Below are 21,607 nucleotides of genomic sequence, written 5' to 3'. Positions count from 1 at the left end.
AATTGTTAAACTTAAGCATTATTTCATTTACAAGAAGTTAACAATTAGAGAATGTAGAAGAATGACTGTTTTGATCATAGTTTCTCTGTTATCTCTCTACCTACAATACAGATAGTCATGGGATTCTGGACAAAATCATATCTAACAGTAAAAATATTCTCAGATTTGGGTCCGAGAGACAAAATGTCATCAAATGGGGGTCTGTGGCTCTAATGTGGACTACATTTGGGGTCCTTGATATGAAAAAGGTTGAGAATCACTGCTTTAATCAAGCACACCCTATGAGTCCTCTTCCTCGCTGCTGCTGGACTCCCCGAACAGGTCTTCCCCCGTGGAGACGTGCGGGGTCGCGGCGAGGGTCTGGGACGCGGGCCGGACGGTGATGAGAGCGGGGCTGTGGCTGAGGCCCAGCAGCACGGAGACCCCCCGCCCCTCCAGAGGCGTCACACACTGGACCCGGGCGTCCAGGGAGAGCACGGACAGGACGCTGCACGCCTCCAGGTCCCAGAGGCTCAACTGTCCTGGATGATCAAAGTCCACAGAAAAAAAAACAAAACATGGGAGAGATTCTGCTGTGTGGATCAGATAACACACAAGTATGCACTAATATGTTTCTATTAGAGAGAGAGAGTGAGTTTTAGTGTCCCATGATGGTCTAAATGCTGTTTCAGAGGCTTTTCCACCCTGAAAAATGAATGTGGTAAGATTTAAAAGGTAATGAATATCTATTATTGCCTGTGTTATTCATTATCTGTTTTCTGTAGATGTTATGGAGTATGTTTTGGTCGTATGGTCATATGTGAAGGTCATGCCACTATGTCTTTATTGTGTATATTGTGACCACCATCCTCTATTATTGAAAATCCAAATAAAAACAGTTAAAATAAAAGGTAATAGATATCAAAACCCATATCGGTTCGACTCTAATGCGCCTGGAACTGCATCATGAATACATGACACTCATTTCAAAGTGTGAAAACACACACACACACACACACACACACACACACAAACAAGCGGTAAAGTGACACCTCTATGCAAACACTTCCTGAGAAGAAAACACACACACACACACACACACACAGTAGGTTTTTAGCACCTGAGTGTGATGACAAACACACACTTCACTCTTGTCAAACCACAATTCTTTCCATTCCTTTATAGGAGCTTTAATTATAACTCTGTTTCCTACCCGACAGCAGAATGGCTTTGGCTCCTCCCTCGGTCATGTACACTTTACTGGATACTCCTATTCTGAGGTTCCCATAGCCGGAGATGCTCTTATGGTTTCTTTTGAAGGGGTCCCAGACCTTCAGTCTGTCAGAGGGAAGATGGACAGTACAAATTAATATAACTGTAAGAAGAAGAGCCAATTCATGCTCAACTTTTGAAACTTGGTATAGAGGGCTTTCGGGTGATGTAACACACCCTCTGGCGGCCATATTGGAGGTCTAAGCTCTAACAGCTGCTTGTGTTTCTAAATGTACAACTTGGCCGCCTCAATAGAAGAGAAAAGACATGGTTAACTGCTGTGCTGTTTTTGACTTGGAGCTGATCACTTTGGCACTGATACTGATACATTTTGTGTTTATGTCAGCTTGTTAGCTAGCTAACCATAGCATCTGGTGAGCTAACCAACACAGTCTTGTAAACACATCTGATTTGCACACTAGCTAATGTATCTAAAAGAAGCCGAACGTTAGCGTCAGAAGTGCCTAATAGTCGCATATTAGCATAAATATTGGTTTGTTTGCTAAATGAGCCTGCTGGCTAGTCAGCTAGCTAACAGTTTGTTCAGGTTAACTGAGCTGACTCTTCTCAAGGGGAGTGTATCTATGTTCCCACGGTCCTAAGTTCCCAGGGTCCTATGTTCCCAGGGTCCTAAGTTCCCAAGGTCCTATGTTCCCAGGGTCCTATGTTCCCAGAGTCCTATGTTCCCCAGTTCAATATTCTGTTAACACAAATTAACCCTCCTATTGTGTTCAGGTCAAATTTGACCTGTTTCAAGTTTAAATATTTCATAAATATTATCCAGTTTTTTTTACTGGAACAATGCTTCAAACAGCTATATAAACACAACAAAACCAATGGTTATCATTTTATTTGATTTTGAAGGTCTCTATGGTGTTCGCATCTGTGGTGTTCCAGGTCAAATCTGACCTGGCAGAGAATATTAAAGAGTCTGGGTGGTTCTGTGGATAAAATTTTACTCAAACTTGACTCAAACTCTTGGGGGAACATATTTTTCAGGTTCCCATTATGTGCTATATAGAGCTGGGGAACATAGGACCTTGGGAACATAGGACCCTGGGAACATAGGACCCTGGGAGACCACATATGTAGAACTGGGGAACATAGGACCTTGGGAACATAGGACCCTGAGAGAGCACATATGTAGAACTGGGGAACATAGGACCCTGGGAACATAGGACCCTGAGAGAGCACATATGTAGAACTGGGGAACATAGGACCTTGGGAACATAGGACCCTGAGAGACCACATATGCAGAACTGGGGAACATAGGACCTTGGGAACATAGGACCCTGAGAGAGCACATATGTAGAACTGGGGAACATAGGACCCTGGGAACATAGGACCCTGAGAGAGCACATATGTAGAACTGGGGAACATAGGACCTTGGGAACATAGGACCCTGAGAGACCACATATGCAGAACTGGGGAACATAGGACCCTGGGAACATAGGAGTAGAGACTAGGATTAAAGACAAGACAGTTTACTGTAACCTACATTTGGAAACAAATCCACTTTATCACACTATTCACTTTTACTTACAACTGAACTGACCTACAGCCACATCATATCTATCTTTTTCAGGTGTCTCTTTTTCTACTCCCTCTATTCGACAGCAGAAAAGACCGGAATTAATTCATCTCTCTAGTCAATAAGAAAGCTGAAAACTTTTACTTGTTGCTCCCTGTGACCCCAAACACCACTCTGCTGGCCCCGTCTGTGATCGCCAAGCAGCAGACCCCAGGCTCATTCCTCAGCCTTTTCCTCACCTAGGAGCATTGGGACAAAACACACAGCCTCGGGTCAGTATGAGAAACACATATTCAGATCAGATCAGATAAATCATTTCAGTGTGGTGTTGGGAGGATTTTACTCAGCAGTCTGTGAAACCTGTGATGAAACCTGCCTCACCCTGCCTTAAGGAGCTGCTGATCCACCTAAAAGAATTTAATGTATGGCTTTCAATGGAGAGTTTTAGTGTCCTATGATGGTCTGTTTCAGAGGCTTTTCCACCCTGACAAGAATACAATTCTAGGGACATTTTTGGGGAGATGTTTTGTCATGGAAATGATCAAATAAAAAAAATATTGAATAGGCTATCATAAACTTTGGGTTTAAAAAATATTGGTCATCCATCTTATGTATCAGTATGAACTCCTCCTCTGTCATTATCAAATCTCATGAATCAAATTTCATTGGAGATCTCCATTGAAATATCATAAATACTTAGCACCACAGTTAAATTTGTAAAACCAGTTAAACAGTCCATACCAAAATGTTATAACGCAATGAGAAGTATTTTGATAGAAAATTGTAATACCTTTAATTAAACATTTATGTAGCCCTTATTAAAACTGAGTTGCAAAGTGCTTTAGACCAGTGGTTCTCAACGTGGGGCCCGGGGACCACCAGGGGTCCTTGAGGGGGTTCCAGGGGGTCCCCAGCAAATTGGTGAATTGTTCAACTCAAGTTACCACAATCAAAGAATGTAGAAGAATGACTGTTTTGATCATAGTTTCTCTGTCATCTCTCTACCTACAATAAAGATAGTCGTGGAGTTCTGGACAAAATCATATCTGACAATAAAAATATTCTCAGATTTGGGTCCGAGAGACAAAATCTCTGGGGGTCCGTGGCTCTAACGTGGACTAAATTAGGGTCCTTGATATGAAAAAAGGTTGAGAATCACTGGTTTAGACCCACCGTGCCTTTCTGCAGGTCCCAGACGGTGATGTAGGGGACGCGCTGGGCTTGGCTGTAGTTGGCCAGCACGAGGTGACTGCCGGTGTGGGTAAGTGCCGCGGTATGGAGGCTCAGCAGGGACATTTTATCCTCCAGGGTGTGCAGATGTTCCTGGGACGCCACGCTGAAGACGTTGAGGTGGCGCGCAAAATAGGAGCACACTACCACCTAAAAAATAAAAAGGTGGGGGAAAACAAAGAGAGAATCAGTGTGGACAAAAAAACAACAACATCCAATGCAACTGAGAGAATGATAGATCTAGAAATTGGAGTAATGCACTCTCTTCAGGGTTTCCACTGGTCCAGGAATTCCTGGAATGTCATGGACTTTTGAGAGGTGTATTCTAGACCAGTGGTTCTCAACCTTTTTCATATCAAGGACTCCTAATTTAGTCCACATTAGAGCCACAGACCCCCAATTGATGAGATTTTGTCTCTCGGACCCAAATCTGAGAATATTTTTATTGTCAGATATGATTTTGTCCAGAATTCCATGACTTCTGTATTGTAGGTAGAGAGATAACAGAGAAACTATGATCAAAATAGTCATTCTAAAATGACAAAATAATGAAGTTTAACAATTCATCAATTTGCTGGGGAGCCCCTGGAATGCCCTCAAGGACCCCTGGTGGTCCCCGGACCCCACGTTGAGAACCACTGTTCCAGACAGAGATAGTCAGGGAATTTGATCAATTCTCTGGGGAAGTCAGGGAATATCAGGGAATTTCACAGATGGGTCATTTCATAGGAATATATAGCAGAATGTATTTTCCAGCTTGCAATAGGCTACAACCAAAAATCAATTATATTTTCAGAAAATTCATTATTTAGGCCGTCATTCAAATTCAATTTCATTAATAAAAGGGAGGATTTTCCATAACCAGTCAAATTGTCAATGTGAAATAATGGCTTTTCACCTTTGTTCACAACAGATTCTTTGATTTTTAACACATTCTTGTCATACCCATTCCGAAAGGTACCTGTTGATTGCTTTCTACCTTTCTGCTTTTTAGTTTTTTTTTCCCTACTTGTGGACTTTAGTTAGGCATTCATTTGTTTCTATTTCTCTTAAAAGACCCTATCCTCATTTAACTTACAGTATCAGTTTGACTCTGCTTACTAGGATGTACAGTGAAGATTTCTATCACCCTAAAAAGGTGGTAAACTCTGTTCTGCTAATAAAAATGTGGGTAAAGTGAGTTTACCCTGCACTACATCCCTGCTTGTATTCAATATACTGAACTAGTGCTGTTTGTGGGTGTTTTGCCTTGTACCTTCTCATCTCCACTAAGCAGGTACTGGTCTATGGCGTTGTATTTCTCTCTGTCCAGCCTCCTCTGCTCCTCTTCCTCCCTCTGCGCCTCCCTCTCCAGCCTCCTCCTCTTGGCGGAGTGGCTCTCTGTCCGGATGTCCCAGGGCATCACTGTGGTCAGGCAGGGAAAAAAATCATTAATACTTGATACTTAATTGATTTGGCAAAAACTTTATACAGTAACAGTGAAGGGTGTAACTGTGTTGAAATAAGACAACATAAAACATATAACAATTGTTTAGTTTCCTTGATTATTTAAAGGTGTATTAAGTAAGGTTTCTACTGCCCCATAGCACAAAATGACTATAATATATATGTGAGAGTTGATAGTAGATGCTAAAGTACCTGGAGTCTGAACCTAAACTTTTAAGGGTACAGAAGTAGTATGTGTATGTGTGTGTGTGTGTGTGTGTGTGTGTGTGTGTGTGTGTGTGTGTGTGGTGTTCCTTATGAGAACCAAATGTCCTCATAAGGACAGAAGGATGAGGACATTTTTCCACTCTTCACCTCTTTAAGGAGCTAGTTTATGGTTAGGATTTGGGATTAGATTCACGATTAGATTAAAGTTAAGGTAAGAGTCAAAGAGGCATTAGGTAGATTTGATTTATTATTGATTTTATATATTAAGTAACATTTGGGTTAGGGTTTAACACAAAATGACAATAATATATATACTAGAATTTATAACCTCCTCCTCTCCTCTCCTTGTCTCCTCTCCTCTCCTTGTCTCCTCTCCTCCTCTCCTCTCTCCTCTCCCCTCTTCTCCTCCTCTCCTTTTCTCCTCTCCTCCTCTCATCTCCTCTCCTCTCCTCTCCTGTCCTTGTCTCCTCTCCTCGTCTCCTCTCCCGTCTCCTCTCCTTGTCTCCTCTCCTCTCTTCTCTCATCCTCTCCTTGTCTCCTCTCCTTGTCTCCCCTCCTCTCCTGTCCTTGTCTCCTCCTCTCCTTGTCTCCTCTCCTCCTCTCCTTTCCTCCTCTCCTTGTCTCCTCTCCTCCTCTCCTTGTCTCCTCTCCTCTCCCCTCTCTTCTCCTCCTCTCCTCTCCCCTCTCGTCTCCTTGTCTCCTCTCCTCCTCTCCTTGTCTCCTCTCCTCCTCTCATCTCCCCTCTCCTCTCCTGTCCTTGTCTCCTCTCCTCTCCTTGTCTCCTCTCCCGTCTCCTCTCCTCTCTCATCCTGTCCTCTCTCCTCTCCTCTCCTTGTCTCCCCTCCTCTCCTGTCCTTGTCTCCTCCTCTCCTTGTCTCCTCTCCTCTCCTCTCTCCTCTCCTTATCTCCTCTCCTCCTCTCATCTCCCCTCTCCTCTCCTTGTCTCCTCCTCTCCTTGTCTCCTCTCCTCTCCTCTCCTCTCCTCTCCTCTCCTCCATGGTGGGACACACAAACACACAAACTGCTCTCCGGTTATAGTAGTGGGATATATACAGTACATTTCTGGCTTTCAAAACTCACTTGCTGACCTGTACTCTGCTTTGGAACAAAAACTCCCAATACAAGCTGTTAGAGTTTCAAGACAAGTGAGCGAGTGGCATCGCCTCACATTTCAGCTACGAAGGCTAAAAAGCCTCGTTCTCAAGCCAAAAAAGCAAATGACAAAGCAAAATTATTATTCCAGTATTTAGCTCGGTGACATATTACATCTTCACTGGACTTTTGTGTTGGATCTCTGCTCTAATTAGCTAGTTTACTCCTCCTGTACATGTTGTTGCAATTCCTATGGTTCGCCAATAGAGGTCGATAGAAGTCATGTATTACTTAATGCCCCTTTAAATATGATTCCAACCACATGGTGTCAGTGTAACCAAGTACCTCACTGAATGAAATTGCATCTTTACTGTAACCTGCTCTTCAAAAAATCTGTTCTATCCCTCTCCTTAGCTCTTTTCAATTTCTTTTCCTAGCACTCACTCTTATAAGATTGCTTTATTATCAAAGGCCCTTGAACTTTGCAATCCTGATATTTGGTTTCTTGTACTGCTGGTGATCTGGGAAGCTTAGTCTACTGTTGTACTAAGTTACACTGGATAAGAGCGTCGGCTAAACGCTTACAATGTAAATGTAATGTCATGTAAATGTAAATGTAAATGTAAATGTAAATGTAAATGTAAATGTAAATGTAAATGTGAGCTCGATAGCGGGGCGATTACAGAACATGGAAATGCTAATAATGACTTGTTCAGCAGTTTTTCTAGATAAGGAGGAGCAGCCAGCTGACTTGTTGTCTCTCTGGTCGGTGTGATGAGAGGCTTCTGGTCTCGGACGGTGCTGCTGGACAGGAGGGACTCTCTGTGTGACGGCTTGATCCGGTCTTTAATGTAGCCAGACTCCAGATCCCATAGGATCAGATGATCTCTGCAACAACATCCAACAGACAGGATTTCAGCTGGGGTTCGACTGAGATGGGTTTTCTGAAGGCCAGTACTGATATTTCTGGATTAAAGCTTTTGGCACAAACCTTGATATTGTGTGCCAATACTCAATATTTTTGAATTTGAGCATTTTAATGCCAAGAAATGTTTAAAAGCATTCAGTGTTTCCTCAAGAATTGTATTCTTGTCAGGCTCTGAAACATTTAAACTATAGGACGCTACAACTCTCCATTGAAACCCAGAAAAATTGTTAGAATACATATTCATGCTTACTCAGGTGAATCCAGGTTAAGGGCTTCCCATAGACAACAATTGTAGTATTGACCAATTCTACAATAAATATGTAATCAATCAAACTGCATCATATCCATCATATCAGAGGTGTATGACACTGACTGGACCGGATCTGATTTTTAATAAAAGGCCATATGGTGTGTACAGGGTGTCAAAACACTCTGGAATCATAGAGAAACTGCAAACTAAACAAGCATCAAAACTGCATGTCAGAACTCAAGCCTCCATCTGGAGAGCAGAATCCCCGGCACCTTAGGGTGCGATCACGCCTACAGTTTGTTTGTTTGGTCCAAATCATAGTGGAAAAGTTTGTTGCATTTGGTTCATTTAGCTTCACTTTCCCAATTACTCTCTGTAACTCTCTGTAACTTTAGCTAAGCATGATGGACTTGTCTGTGCTCTTCTTCTTCTCTGGTGTTCATACCAGTTAAGAACACATGAAGAAATAGCTGAATATGAGCATCAGTCCAGCATATTTAATGTGTTAGGAAAAACAAATAAATTTCAAATAAAGGGGCTGTTACCTGATTGTGAGAGATTTCAAGGGCCTTTAATGTGACTAAGGTATCTGTTCCATTTCAGACTATATCTATCTACCTGATTATTAATCCTAAAAGACAATTTCTCATAAGCTGCTACAATTCCAAGCTGAGAGAACCATACATGTGCTGGAGGTAAATCAACAGATTTCCACTCTTTAACAATGATCTTCCTACCCAACATAATTGCTGTGTGAATCCAGTCCACTAGAGGCGTAGGGAGGTTGCTTAGCGGCGACGGATCCCCCAGAACATATAGACTAGGTGTGTAAGGAATATCTTGGCCTATGATCTGCCTTATATTTTCATGAATAGCACACCATAAGGTCTGTACTTTGGGACAGTCCCATAAGAAATGAATAAGTGTGCCGTGATCATCCCCACATCTCAAAAGTGTTACCAGTATTACTCCTGCTCTCACCTGGTCTCTGACAGGCCCAGGAGAGTCTCTCCGTCTTCCAGAAGCCTGTACTCATGTTGAGGACAGGGAACGATGTAGAGCCCAGTCTGCCTCCTCATGTAGCTCCGCTTAATCAAATCATACACCAGAAGAGTCTAGGAGGCCAGGCACAGAACTCATACGTTACTATAAGGGTGGAATATCTAAAATATCTAAAAAGTTGGAAGAGGTACCAACTACCAATACAGTCATCAGTCATGCATCCTGTTAAAATGTCTTAGAGCAAGACATTGGGCCTCATGCAAGAACCATGGGTATGCACAGATTTGATCTTAAAATGTACAAGTTAAGCAACTTTTTTGGCAACCATCAAAATTCTCTCATGTCTCTTATTTCCCATTTGTTCCCATGGAGTGCCTGACCTGGAATCTAGGTGAAGGGGTGTCGGTGGCGTTGGTCGTGCCCCTGTCTGTCAGGATGTACATTTTGAGGTCATGGGCCAGCGCCACATCGGTGCCGCCGTAGAGGCCGTGCTCCACCCGGACGGCCCGGCCTACGAAGCGCCGTCTGGCCAGGTTCCACACGTGGACCGTCCCCGGTCTGAGGGAGCGGCACACCGCGTACCTGCCAGCAGAGGGAGGCAGACTCCTTCACATGAACACAGTGCCGGGATACAAGTGTGGCGTGTGGAAGATGGTCCTTCAAACCCTCTAGGGTAGTGATTCTCAACCTTTTTCATATCAAGGACCCCTGATTTAGTCCACATTAGAGCCACGGACCCCCATTTAGACAGTCCCCCATTGAGATTTTGTCTCTCAGACCCAAATCTGAGAATATTTTTATTGTCAGATATGATTTTGTCCAGAATTCCATGACTATCTGTATTGTAGGTAGAGAGATAACACTGAAACAAAACAGTCATTCTTCTACATTCTCTAATTGTGTTAACTTAACAACTTAACAATTCATCAATTTGCTTTGGACCCCCTGGAACCCCCTCAAGGACCACTGGTGGTCCACGGACCCCATGTTGAGAACCACTGCTCTAGGGTTCGACCAGTATGGGTTTTTGAAGGCTACTTACAATGACAAGAACTGATGTTTTGTGTTTATAATCAATATCTCTACATTTGACTATTGTCCTGCCAAAACAAATTCAAAGAGATTCTCTGAAACAGCCTTTCTACCATCATGGGACACTAAAACTCTCCACTGAAACACATAATAACAATTATAATACAAATACCACTACTACTTCTAATAATAATGAAACACACTCATGCATGTTCAAGCAATTCAAGCAAAGTTCTTCCCATAGACAACCAGTGTAGTATTGATCAATTCTATAATAAATATGTAATCAATCAAACTGCATCATATCAGCTCTGATATCCATCATATCAGAGGTGGACGACACTGACTGGACCGGTTCTGGGGCCGGATTCACAAAACCCTCTTAAGAAAAAAAATCTTCTCAAGTGCCATTTTTTTCTTAACTTTAGTCTTAAGAAAAAAAAAAATAGGAAAAAATGCTATTCTCAAAAACAGTTCTTATATATTTTCTTAACTTTCTTCTTATGCTTCTTTCTAAGAAAAAACTTAGGAATAAATGGTATTCTTGAAATTAAAGTTCTCAAATTTGTTCTTGATTTTTTTCTTAACTTTAAGACGGCCCTTCACCTGTCTTAAAACTCCTACAGTGAAAAGGTAAGCCTCTAATATCATATATTTAAACACATTTTAGACAAGTAGGTTATAGTTCAAAGTCTTCATAGGTTCCCCTACACCTAACATTAAGATGAACATTTATTGTAAAGCTTTAGTTGGTGTAGGGCCAGGTAGGCCTCTGTCTCATGTCTGCTGAAAATAAGCTGCAAATTTTACAGTTACCAACAGCAACCAATGTTTAAATCTTTGCTCTTTTGCTCTCTTTGTAGATGGAAGCACTTTGGGTTGCCTCCTAGCCTTGTCTCCTAGCCTCCTAGCCTTGTCTCCTAGCCTCAATGGTAGTAAGCCTAAACTTTATTAACCAGAATTAATTCAGGCCCTATTTTGAGAAGTTCTTAAGTAGGAAAATTAAAGAAATGCATAAGAAATGAGACTGTTACTAAGGAAATATTGAGGAATTGCACTTAAGAGCCTTCTTAAGAAATTCCTAAAATCTCCTCTCATGTCACTTCTTAAGATCTATCTTTAGAACACATTGGTGAATCCGGCCCCTGATTGTTAATACATCCAATAGATCGTTCTCACCCTACTTCAGACTATTCCAAAATACATCACAGATAGATGGAAGCCATCAACATGCATGTTGGATCACAAATTGCCAGTGGCAGGAGATGAAAGCACCACCTGTCAGTACCTACCTCGGGCTTTTCCCCACAGGGACGACCTCCGCCGTGCCGTCGCTCCTCGGCTTGTGGACGTTGTAGGTCAGAGTCTGGTCGTTGATCCTCGACCTCAGGTCCCACAGCCGGAGGTACTTCTCTCCACTGCAGATCCCCAGGCAGAACCGCAGGTCAAAACAAAGGCCTGCGGGCAGAGGAGAGCATTGTACACTTACTGTGATTAAGGAAAATGAGAAAAGTTTTACTCACATCACAGGAGCTGGACAAAAACAGCAAAAGAGGAATGTCCGCTCACTGTTTCAATGCCCCCAAAGAGTTTTTTTCAATTTAAACAAAAAGCTACTAATTTCTAACAAAGTATTTAAGTGGTAATCCGCAAAATGTTTTTTTAATTTTGTCTCCATCTTTGTTGCTCAGCGCTCATCGCTGTGGTGTTTCTGCACTGCACTTCCCAGAGATCACCTGTCAATCAAACAGTGTGGGTGGTCGTTCTTCTTCTATTTATTCCAAACAAAACGGAAATGTAAAAACGCATCACTTGCTGTGCAGCGGAGGATTTTTAGAACATTTAGAACATTTTTTAGAACGTTTAGAACATCAAATGTAAAAGCTTTCATGCACTGGATAAAACGGTTGAATCGTTGTTGTGCTTTGGTGTTGTACTCTATAGATGACATCACCTGGCACCAAAGATCAGCCAATAGCAGATGGGAATTTCAGCAGCATGCTTTTTACCATTAGATGTCAGGCTTTACACAGATTTAGGTTCGGGGTTTAGCGATTCTTTAAATATTTCCAGAAGCACAGTGAAGACCATAATGAAGAAGTGGAAGAAATGTGGCAGGACCTCCATCCCTCCATAATTAAATTATACACATATAGACATTAAACTATTCTTCATCTGAGAACCCCTTCAAAACAAACCTGCGGTCAGTATTGCGGGGAAGCGAGCGATGTGCTTGTGGTCCTCGGTCTCCAGGTTCCAGGTCACCACCTCGGTGAGGCCGGTGCGCCGGGAGGGGCAGAAGGCCACGGCGTGAGTCCCCGCCCGGTTGACGGCCACCTGGGAAACGTGGTCCTGGCTGCAGCCCAGGATGGACCGCAGGTACAGGAAGGAGGCGGTGCTGAACAGCTCGATGTGGATGATGTCACTGTCCCTCTTGTACGGGTATCTGACATGAGACAGAACGCAAAAGTGGCTGGAGAGAAGAAGAGAATGTTTCGCTACAACCAGGTGTAGTTTAGAGCAGTGGTTCTCAACCTTTTTCATATCGAGGATCCCTAATTTAGTCCACATTAGGGCCACGGACCCCTATTTGATGAGATTTTGTCTCTCGGACCCCAATCTGAGAATATTTGTATTGTTGGATATGATTTTTGTCCAGAATTCCATGACTATCTGTATTGTAGGTAGAGAGATAACAGAGAAACTATGATCAAAACAGTGTTTTACATTCTTCTACATTCTCTAGTTGTGTTAACTTCTTGTAAATGGAAAAAATGGTGATGTTTAAGAAGTTGAAGTTTGGGGGTTTTTTTGTTCATAATTGGGCTGTGATTTCTATTCTATCATCTTACTATATTTTATTCGACAGTTGCCATGTAGTTATGTTTCTATTTTGTGTTGTACTGTTATTTTTTTATCGAATAATAAAAATAAAAGTAATAATAATAATAATTGTGAAGTTTAACAATTGGTGAAATTTAACATAATTGTTATTGTTTAACAATAACAACAATATCAATTTGCTGGGGACCCCCTGGAACCCCCTCAAGGACCCCTGGTGGTCCCCGGTGCCTTGAGAACCTCTAAACCAGGGCTTCTCAACGTGGGGTCCGGGGACCACCAGGGGTCCTTGAGGGCATTCCCCAGCAAAATGAGGGAAAAAAATGAGGAATAAAAAAATGAGGAATAGTACCACTATTACCTCCTAACATACAGTGTGTACAATTCTACAATACTAAATCAACAACACTAGCAGTTTTCCTATATGGGTACCTGGGACAAAATCTGATCAAATGGGAGTCTGTGGCCCTGATATGTGTCTAACAACGCTAAATTTATCAATCTGCATACTGTATGCTATTCTTATTCAGTATAAGAAAACCAAAACTATTATCTGTGATGTAATGCCATTTTACAGCTGGAATCTGCTTTGTTGACTTGGACAGGGAGACTGACATTGAGGAGTCAGAAGAATTTTGTCTGAACTTTTACATCAAGTCAGCTTAAAAAGATATTGACACAGTTCCCTATCTTTTCTACTGCATTTCATTTCCTAGGGCATGGGAATGAAAAACATATGAATACTGTGAAATTCAGTGGCGTTCCCCTTTAATGCCCACTACCAGACGGCTATAACATGACTCAAGTGACTTTGAGGTAGGTATTATGGTTCACAGATATGTTATTAGTTCCTGTAGTCACTATTCAGCATATCCAAGTCTCATGGTACTGCACCAGCAGAAGACTGCAGAATATATAGTTCAAGGGTTCTCTACTGTTTCATGTCCCAGACCCCCAAATAGACCCACATTAGATTAAAATTTGATCAAATTATAACCTAGGGAGTTTTAGTTTTGATTTAGTTTAGTTGTTGATAATAGTAAAAGAGTAAAAGGGGAGTTAGTCTGTAAAACCTGTGATGAAACCTGGCTCACCCTGCCTTAAGGAGCTGCTAACCCACCTAAAAGAATTTGATCAGTGGAGAGTTTTAGTGTCCCATGATGGCGTAAATACTGTTTCAGAGGCTTTTCTTCCCTGACAAGAAAATAATTCTGGGGGAAAACACTGAATACTTGGCATGAAAACTGTCAAATTTAGAGATACTGATACACCAGCCTTCAGGAACCCATCTCCGTCTAACCCTACTAGACAAGATTTACAGTATGTCAGGCTGGAAAGGCGGGTGAACTCTAGTCAGGCAAATAAAAAAGGCGGGTACGCTCCAGGCGGGTTTGCCCTCGCAGTGCATCCCTTGGTAATGTACCTGCAGAAGAGCAGCAGGTACTCTGAGGTCATCTCCACGGCCTGGATGGAGGCGGCGCCGTGCCGGGCCGACAGGACGGACAGCACAGCGCCGCCTCTGGCACTGAACACCGCCGCCTGACCGCCTGACCTGAAACATTAGAGAGACACAGAGAGAGAAAGAGTACTTCCTTCTGAACTGCGCCAGGTATGAAAATTTGTAATTTCGAAAAAACTTCCTCCTGACAAAAAAACTCCTTTATATCCTTGGAGAAAAATGTGAGTGTGCCTCTAGCTGTGAAAACCTGAGACAGGAGAACTGACCTAAATATTTTCAATTTTTTCCTTTGTGTGTGATTGAATAATCGCAACTTTCTATTGTTCAATTATCTTTGTTGTTATTATTGCTACTTTTTCTTAATTATCACTGTTTTGCTTTGGCAACAGATACTGTTGTATTTCAGTTTTTACGCTCCTGATAGATGGAATATGCTGCAGGACTCTCTTAAACTGGACCGATTTGTTTCGAGGATGCATTATGTGGAGATTGCACGTGCTTCTCATAGTCTTGTTGTTATTTGAACCTGGGAATTTCATGTGATTTTATATTGTTTTATATGTTTTTTCAGTTTTTTTGTATTTTTTGTTTTTTGTACTGTAATGTTTGTAATGTGTTTTTATCTTGTGCTGTAATCAGGGCGTCCTTGAAAAAGAGAGCTTGCTCTCAATGGCCCTCCCTGTATAAATAAAGGTTTACATTACATTACATTACATTTACATTTACATTACATTTAATGCCAATAAAGCTGATTTGAATTGAATTGAATTGAATTGAATTGAGTAGAGAGGTAAGAGAATATGTCAAAAGTGTTTTTATTCAAGAGCATTCACATACAGAAAATGTACGTGTGTCATAAGAAAGCTCAGTTTTTACAAATATTAACATTAATCACATTGGACAGAAAGAAGATATGATCAAGAAAAATTAAAGGAATAAGCATACAATCAAAACATGACAAGAAGTATGGAATACCCACCCCACCCCACCCCACCCCACCCCACCCCACAGCTGCTCAGGGTAGTATCCAACTCATCCCTCATATATCTTATCAAGAAAGCAGGTAAAAGGGTCCCAAATCTTATCGAATTCCATTAGTTTGTCTTCTGAGGTAAGAGAATAGAGAGAAGATGAGAAATCCCCCCCCCCCCCCCCCCCACACACACACACACACACACACACACCGATTTCATCATTCGGGGGACAAAAAAAGGCGTAAAGCAGGCTGTGAAAAGCAGCAAAGAGCAACAAAGAACAAAGAACAAGACATAGAGCATAATGAGAGGAAGAGAAACCCTGGGGTCTATTAAAGCCCCATTAGTGAACCTCCCAGTCTATAAGCCCAGCCTTATTAAATCTCCATTAACGCGGTCTTGGCTGCCCAGCCAGGCATCGCTCCACATCAGGCGTCCTTGTGAACTTATAAAGCCCGCCAGAGACGAGCTGCTTCAAAGACTGCTGCTGCTCGCTCAGCTTTTATTTGGTTTTTATAGATTTTTTTTTGCTGCAGGCTATTTCTCCTCAGACAATGCATGAGCTGTGTTAAGGCAATGCATGATTCAATTTAGTCACAGAACCCAATTAACTTTTTGGCTCACCTGCCCAGAGCTGGTGAACTGAAGAGAACGGAGAAGCCGAGAATAATCTTTATCAGGCAGAATTATGAACGTACTTTTCTCAGAGAAATATGTCACTCTCTCCCCATTTTCAAAGTTATCTTACGTATAGAATCTAGAGCTGCAACGATGAATCGATGAATCGATTATATGTCAACTATTAAATTAATCGCCAACTATTTTGATAATCGATTAATCGGTTTGAGTAATGTTTTAAGAAAAATAAGTCAAAATTCTCTGATTCCAGCTTCTTAAATGTGAATATTTTCTGGTTTCTTTCCTCCTCTATGACAGTAAACTGAATATCTCTGGGTTGTGGACAAAACAAGACATTTGAGGACGTCATCTTGGGCTTTGGGAAACACTGATCCACATTTTTCACCATTTTCTGACATTTTATAGACCAAACAACTAATCGATTAATCGAGAAAATAATCGACAGATCAATCGACAATGAAAATAATCTTTAGTTGCAGCCCTAATAGAATCGGATGCTTTGTAATTCATCATGGCTGTATCAGAGAGTCTGTTCATTCAGGGAGTTAATTTCCATCAACATTTCAAAACTGGAAATCTTTTGCCATGAAGCGTTTCTTATATCCAACACTGATGGCTTTATCGTTATTATGAGAATACAGTTTCAATTAACACTTTGAACTGAGCGAATTGTAAATGAGCTGACGCCAACACACTGCCCCCCCCCCCCCCCCCCCCCCCCCGCCGTCTTGTATTACCGACAACCACCAGCGACCTAATTTGCTGCTTGTCTTGATACCTACACCTCTCCGGTGCGAGGGGATGGATTCCACGATAATTACCCTGAGAGCGGCTACGTCACCACCTCCTTTTAATTAGGTCATGAAATCAAGATCGACTCCCCTCTGGAAAATGTATCGCTTTTAATATCTTGTCGGTATCGCCCCCCGGGGGCATCGGCTTCAGGATCGTTCATCTATATGACGGGAGGTAAGGAGTGGAGAAATCACCCGCGTACCGCATTACACCGGCCAGGCACCTGAGAAGTGGATCGCCTTAATAATTCAGCACTGTTTTCATACCCCGGGGGGTGAAATTTGTCTAGATACTATGGCGGGCCTGATTTCACAGCTTGTTAACAATGGGATATGTGATATTATTTAAGAACGAGGTCACTCCGAGTGACACTTGTGGCTCATGCATTGTAAATGTGACGATAACGCGATCGCCCATCGGTTGACAGTCACGATGACCTGCTAGGAGCTAATCAGGCTTGCTGTGCCACTAGGATTCTGTGAAAGTAAAGTAAGTCAAATATCTAGTTTTATCATTTATCCGTTTTGTTCTGATTTACCTTTCACCTATACTGTGAAACAAAGAGACCCCGGTAGAGACATTTAAGTGGAAACAGATGTTGAGGCTCTGTTTTGAAGGTCTCCTGTAACACGACTACATGTATGACAAACACATGTGGTAGACGCGTGATCAGGGGATGCCCTCTCTCATGGCTCTCATGTGCCAATTGGTTGAAAGTATTTAAGAAAATATGCATTGACCAACCGCAGATCATTTCTTTGTCTCTTAGAAAACTATATAAGATCAAGTATTCTGTTTTTTAGTTGAGACATTTTGGTGTAAGCTTTTGGGTGTGAGTTTATGTCTCATTATTGACTCAATAATAATTTAATTAATCTTTAATTAATCAGTGTTTCAACAGATTTCCACGACAATTCCAATAAGAGTTAAAAGGGAGTTTTTTTTGCCGAGGTCGGCCCATACGGGTTAAACCCTCTTCCTGACCTCTGACCTGTAGGCGAAGAGGACGTAGTCTCTGATGGAGTTGTTGGACAGGACGATGGAGCGGTCTTTGTGGATGGCCTCGCGCTCCAGGGAAATGCTGACGCAGCACAGCAGAGAGCAGGAGGAGGCCAAGTCGAAAACCTGACAAACACATTCAGGGCACACGTTCAGTTCAGACATCAGCTTAAAAGCCTTCTTCTATGGACTCAAAGAGCATGACATCACAAAGGAGAATTCTAGCTTTTTATTTCCACCCAGGTTCCCTTTCTAAACGTCTCTGGCATTGCTAGCGATCATCCCAGATGCTTATTTTGCAGATTGAATTAGAATTTAAGATAAGATGAAATGAAACTTAAATGATCCCTGTGGGGAAACGGGGTCGTGGGCAGCAGCAAATAACAGGATACAGCAAAGAACATAGAATATAAATAAGAACAGAGCAAATGGGGGGGTAGTAAACATGACATAACTGACAATTATAACATTGCTAGAATGTGTTGAGTAGAAATACAGTACTGTACAAAAGTCTTAGGCACCCTAGAGTTTTATATAACTTTCTTTAGAAGTCTTAGATGTTTATTTATTTGTTTTCTGCATTAGTGTGTCAGTAGACTGCTGTTTATTGTAAATTTTTGATATTCAGAAACTTTTCGTTTCATTAGTTTTTGAAAGCATCTTCGCTTTATGGATTATCTTTGACATATGCCTAAGACTTTTGCAAAGTACTGTATATCGATGACAAAATATATGAATTCAAGCAGAAACAAAGAGAAAAATTAGTGAAAATGTTTGATATAAAAATACAAAAATTTTACTTGAAACTGCCATGTTGATCTGTTTTATTCTAAATCAAAGTTTGAAAGTCTATTGAGCCGGAGTACAATAAAGTAACAAGGCAACCGATGGAGGGACACAGCCCGATCCATAGTCCCCCCCCCCCCCCCCCCCCCCCCCCACTTCATAGTGTGGGTAAGGAAGCTATCAGTACCTTGACTAGATGACTTCCATCATAGAAGACCACCAGCAGCTGTCCTTCACAGGTCGTGGTTACGATGGGAACGTCCACCGAGTCGCTTTCTGAATACACAACTCGCCCGGATTCCACCTCTCTCACCTGAAACCACAGAGTTCATAGATGGACATCTCTGATATGAGTTCTGCAGACTGCTCTTGATATTATATATGAGCCACATGACTACCAATAAGCATCGTCAGTGAAGTTTCCCAACTGTTGGACAAGCAAAGGGGGAACAAATGCTGCATTCATGTCAGATAGGAAAGATGGAAACTGGAAGCAAAGACAAAGGCTCCAAACCCACTCTGCCCTTATGAAGATGTTATGCAGCACCTGCACTTGGAACAAATTAAATTCTCATTGAGAGGGTGTGAAGACAAATTCTACCAGATCTGGCAACCCTTTATAGACCACTTCAATAACAATGTGCTTACCCTTCCCACAAACTAGCCTAGTTTAAACACGAGTCACAAAAGCACAACTGACCTATCCGACATCCAATTAAATTTTTCGCCACCTTTTTTTTTTCCTCTTTGACTTCTATTATTTCCTTTTTATTTTTTCTAATTAATCTTGTCTTAATACATTTTCGTGTTGTCTATATTTTAACTGAATTTGCAAAAAATTAAAGTATTTTGCAATACTTTTTTTTCCTCATATGTGTACGATTACTCACCTGTAAAAAATTGATTTGTTTTATCTCTGTTCTCATGTATATCCGTTTTTTCTTTATTTGTATTTTTTATATTTTTCATGTTTTCTCTATATCTGCATTGAACATTCTTTTTCCTATTTTCGACTGTGTGTCTAACTCTGAAAACCCCAATAAAAAGAGTTGTAAAAAAAAAAGATAGGAAAGATGGTAGATATAAACCTCCTACTAGAAAATACGGTTAAATATTACGTGGGAAGGGGGTCAGGGTTTGGCGAAGGATCTGGACATCTGACTTCCTGAATTCTAATGTCACTAACAAGGAAATATGTGCAGTTCATACTGTGTTCACATCATATTGTGAGAAGAGGAAGAATGGGATGCTACAACTTGGAAGCAGTCATGCGTTAAATTCATGAACGATTTTCATCACATTTGTGTCGTTTTTTTTGGTCACAGCTCTTAAAAAGGCCATGGCAGGACTCAACTACTCGCTGGATGTTTTTTGGCTTGTGGTTGACATTGCAATGTTTGTTTTGCGATAATGCATGAATTCAAATGTATCATCACTAAGCGCAAGTGTGTTTGAAAGTTAGAAAAAGAAAAAATCAGGAGCAAGCAAAGTCTACAGGAAACAATCACTGCATCCTGACAGCTTCAAACATATTTGAACGTGTGAACACATCCGAGTCGATGCTATTAACCTTTAAAGTCGTTCTAATGGTTATTCCCATAGGACTTGAATGCAGCAAAAAAAAAAAATCACACCTCCTTTTCATTTAAACCAAGAAGTGAAATCAAAGTCCGACCTGCAGACTCTGTCCCATGCGGACAACGAGCATCCCGTCATCCAGACCGAGTGTGAGGGAGTCTCCCACCACGCCCCCCGCCGCCTCCAAGGTCCGGACCACGCGCCTCGACTCCAGGTCCCACAACCTCAGGCTTCCATCCGCTTCACAGGTGACACCCAAGGGTCCTCTCTGCCCCCCTCCCAGGGCAGTCACATTGGACGAGTGACCTGGGCAAACAGTTTATTCAGTCATCCAATCAGGTTGTTTCATTATACAGCGGTTATATTGACGATGGCCACATTTACATGCACATCAAAAATGCAATTAAGGCATGCTATTGACATTGACATCTGCTATTGGCTGATCTTAAGTGCCAGGTGATGTCACCTTCTAACAGGTGGTGACATCACCTGGTACCAAAGATCAGCCAATAGCAGATGGTCATTTCAGTAGCATGCTTTTTACCATTAGAGGTCAGGCTTTACATAGATTTGGGTTTGGGGTTTAGTTACTCTCAGTCAAAGTAAGCATAATCACAGTAACATATGTGGAGTACTTCAGTTTTAATTGCATTAATAGACACCAGTTAAACAAGTAGATACCGTAAATTCCTCATATTTTTACTATTATTATTCAGTGGTGTTATGCTCATTCTATGTCTATTTTCATGTGAAGATGCATTCTATGTATTCTATTCTCCTCTTTATCTTATTTTCACTATCATTATCAAGTTTTATGTGAAGTGCATGTAATTTCTTTGTTGTAAAGCACTTTGAGCTGCATTTCTTGTATAAAAAGGTGCTATACAAATAAAGTTTATTATCATTATTTATTAGTAAAAACTTGGGGTATTCCTTTAACTCTGTGCAGTAAAGCAGTGGAGGGTGTGATGGGTCACCTGCCAGCAGGGTGTGTTGCAGCCCCCCCGGGGGCAGCAGGCAGGTGGAGGAGGGGCAGCAGGACGGGCAGGGAGGACTGGGCACACTGAGCCAGCAGGGCGTGGAGGTAGCTGAACTTCAGCGGGTCACCTGGGTGAGAGCACAGCTTAGAGACCGGCAGATAAAGCTGACAAATACTGATGGTTTTCATGCACGTAAATACCCCCAAAAATGACAAGGATTCAGTATTTCCCCAGAATTGTATTCTTGTCAGGGTGGAAAAAACCTCTGAAACAGATTTAGACCATCACTGGACACTAAAACTCTCCACTGAAACCCAGACTAATGACTAGGTGGTGTCTTCTTAAGGCAGGATGAGACAGGTTTCACTACAAGTTATTCCAGATTGTTTTGAACTAGGAGGGACTACTTTCCCTGTGGAAAGTCTCTGGAGTGTGATTTGTTTGTTGTGCCTCCATACAAGGTTATTATCGTTAACGAAAACTAACGAAATAACGAAAACTATGCGTGAAAAACATTTTCGTTAACTGAAATAAAATAAAAACGAGGCTTTACAAAAAAACGATAACTAACTGAAACTAAGTTTACA

At 41.6% G+C, this 21,607-nt stretch overlaps 1 protein-coding gene across 1 annotated transcript; it reads right to left on the bottom strand.

Annotated features, from left to right (window-relative positions):
- Positions 1–3,937: 3,937 nt before the first annotated feature.
- Positions 3,938–21,208, bottom strand: LOC139666982 (uncharacterized). The gene is made up of 12 exons (XM_071546345.1): positions 21,022–21,208; positions 20,138–20,346; positions 18,650–18,775; positions 17,669–17,802; positions 14,234–14,362; positions 12,168–12,415; positions 11,262–11,427; positions 9,318–9,519; positions 8,917–9,050; positions 7,509–7,645; positions 5,268–5,416; positions 3,938–4,162 (listed from the first exon to the last, which is right to left on the bottom strand). Exons 1-12 carry the CDS (start codon positions 21,206–21,208, stop codon positions 3,938–3,940), a joined length of 2,046 nt encoding a protein of 681 aa, XP_071402446.1.
- Between the last annotated feature and the right edge of the window lie 399 nt (positions 21,209–21,607).

The sequence above is a fragment of the Centroberyx affinis genome, unplaced genomic scaffold (assembly GCF_046629955.1).
Source record: "Centroberyx affinis isolate AG114_WGS23_722 - 3 ecotype Tasmania unplaced genomic scaffold, CSIRO-AGI_Caff_v1 ptg005233l_1, whole genome shotgun sequence".
NCBI lineage: Eukaryota > Metazoa > Chordata > Actinopteri > Beryciformes > Berycidae > Centroberyx > Centroberyx affinis.
This window is presented reverse-complemented; position numbering and strand designations above follow the sequence as displayed.

Excerpts from the sequence above, each read along its gene's own strand:
- LOC139666982 (XM_071546345.1), bottom strand. The coding sequence starts at position 21,208 with ATGAAAACCATCAGTATTTGTCAGCTTTATCTGCCGGTCTCTAAGCTG. Across the intron at positions 20,347-21,021 it reads GGCTGCAACACACCCTGCTG|GTCACTCGTCCAATGTGACT; the intron begins GCAGGTGACCCA and ends CTGTTTGCCCAG. Across the intron at positions 9,051-9,317 it reads CCCCTTCACCTAGATTCCAG|ACTCTTCTGGTGTATGATTT; the intron begins GTCAGGCACTCC and ends CTGGCCTCCTAG.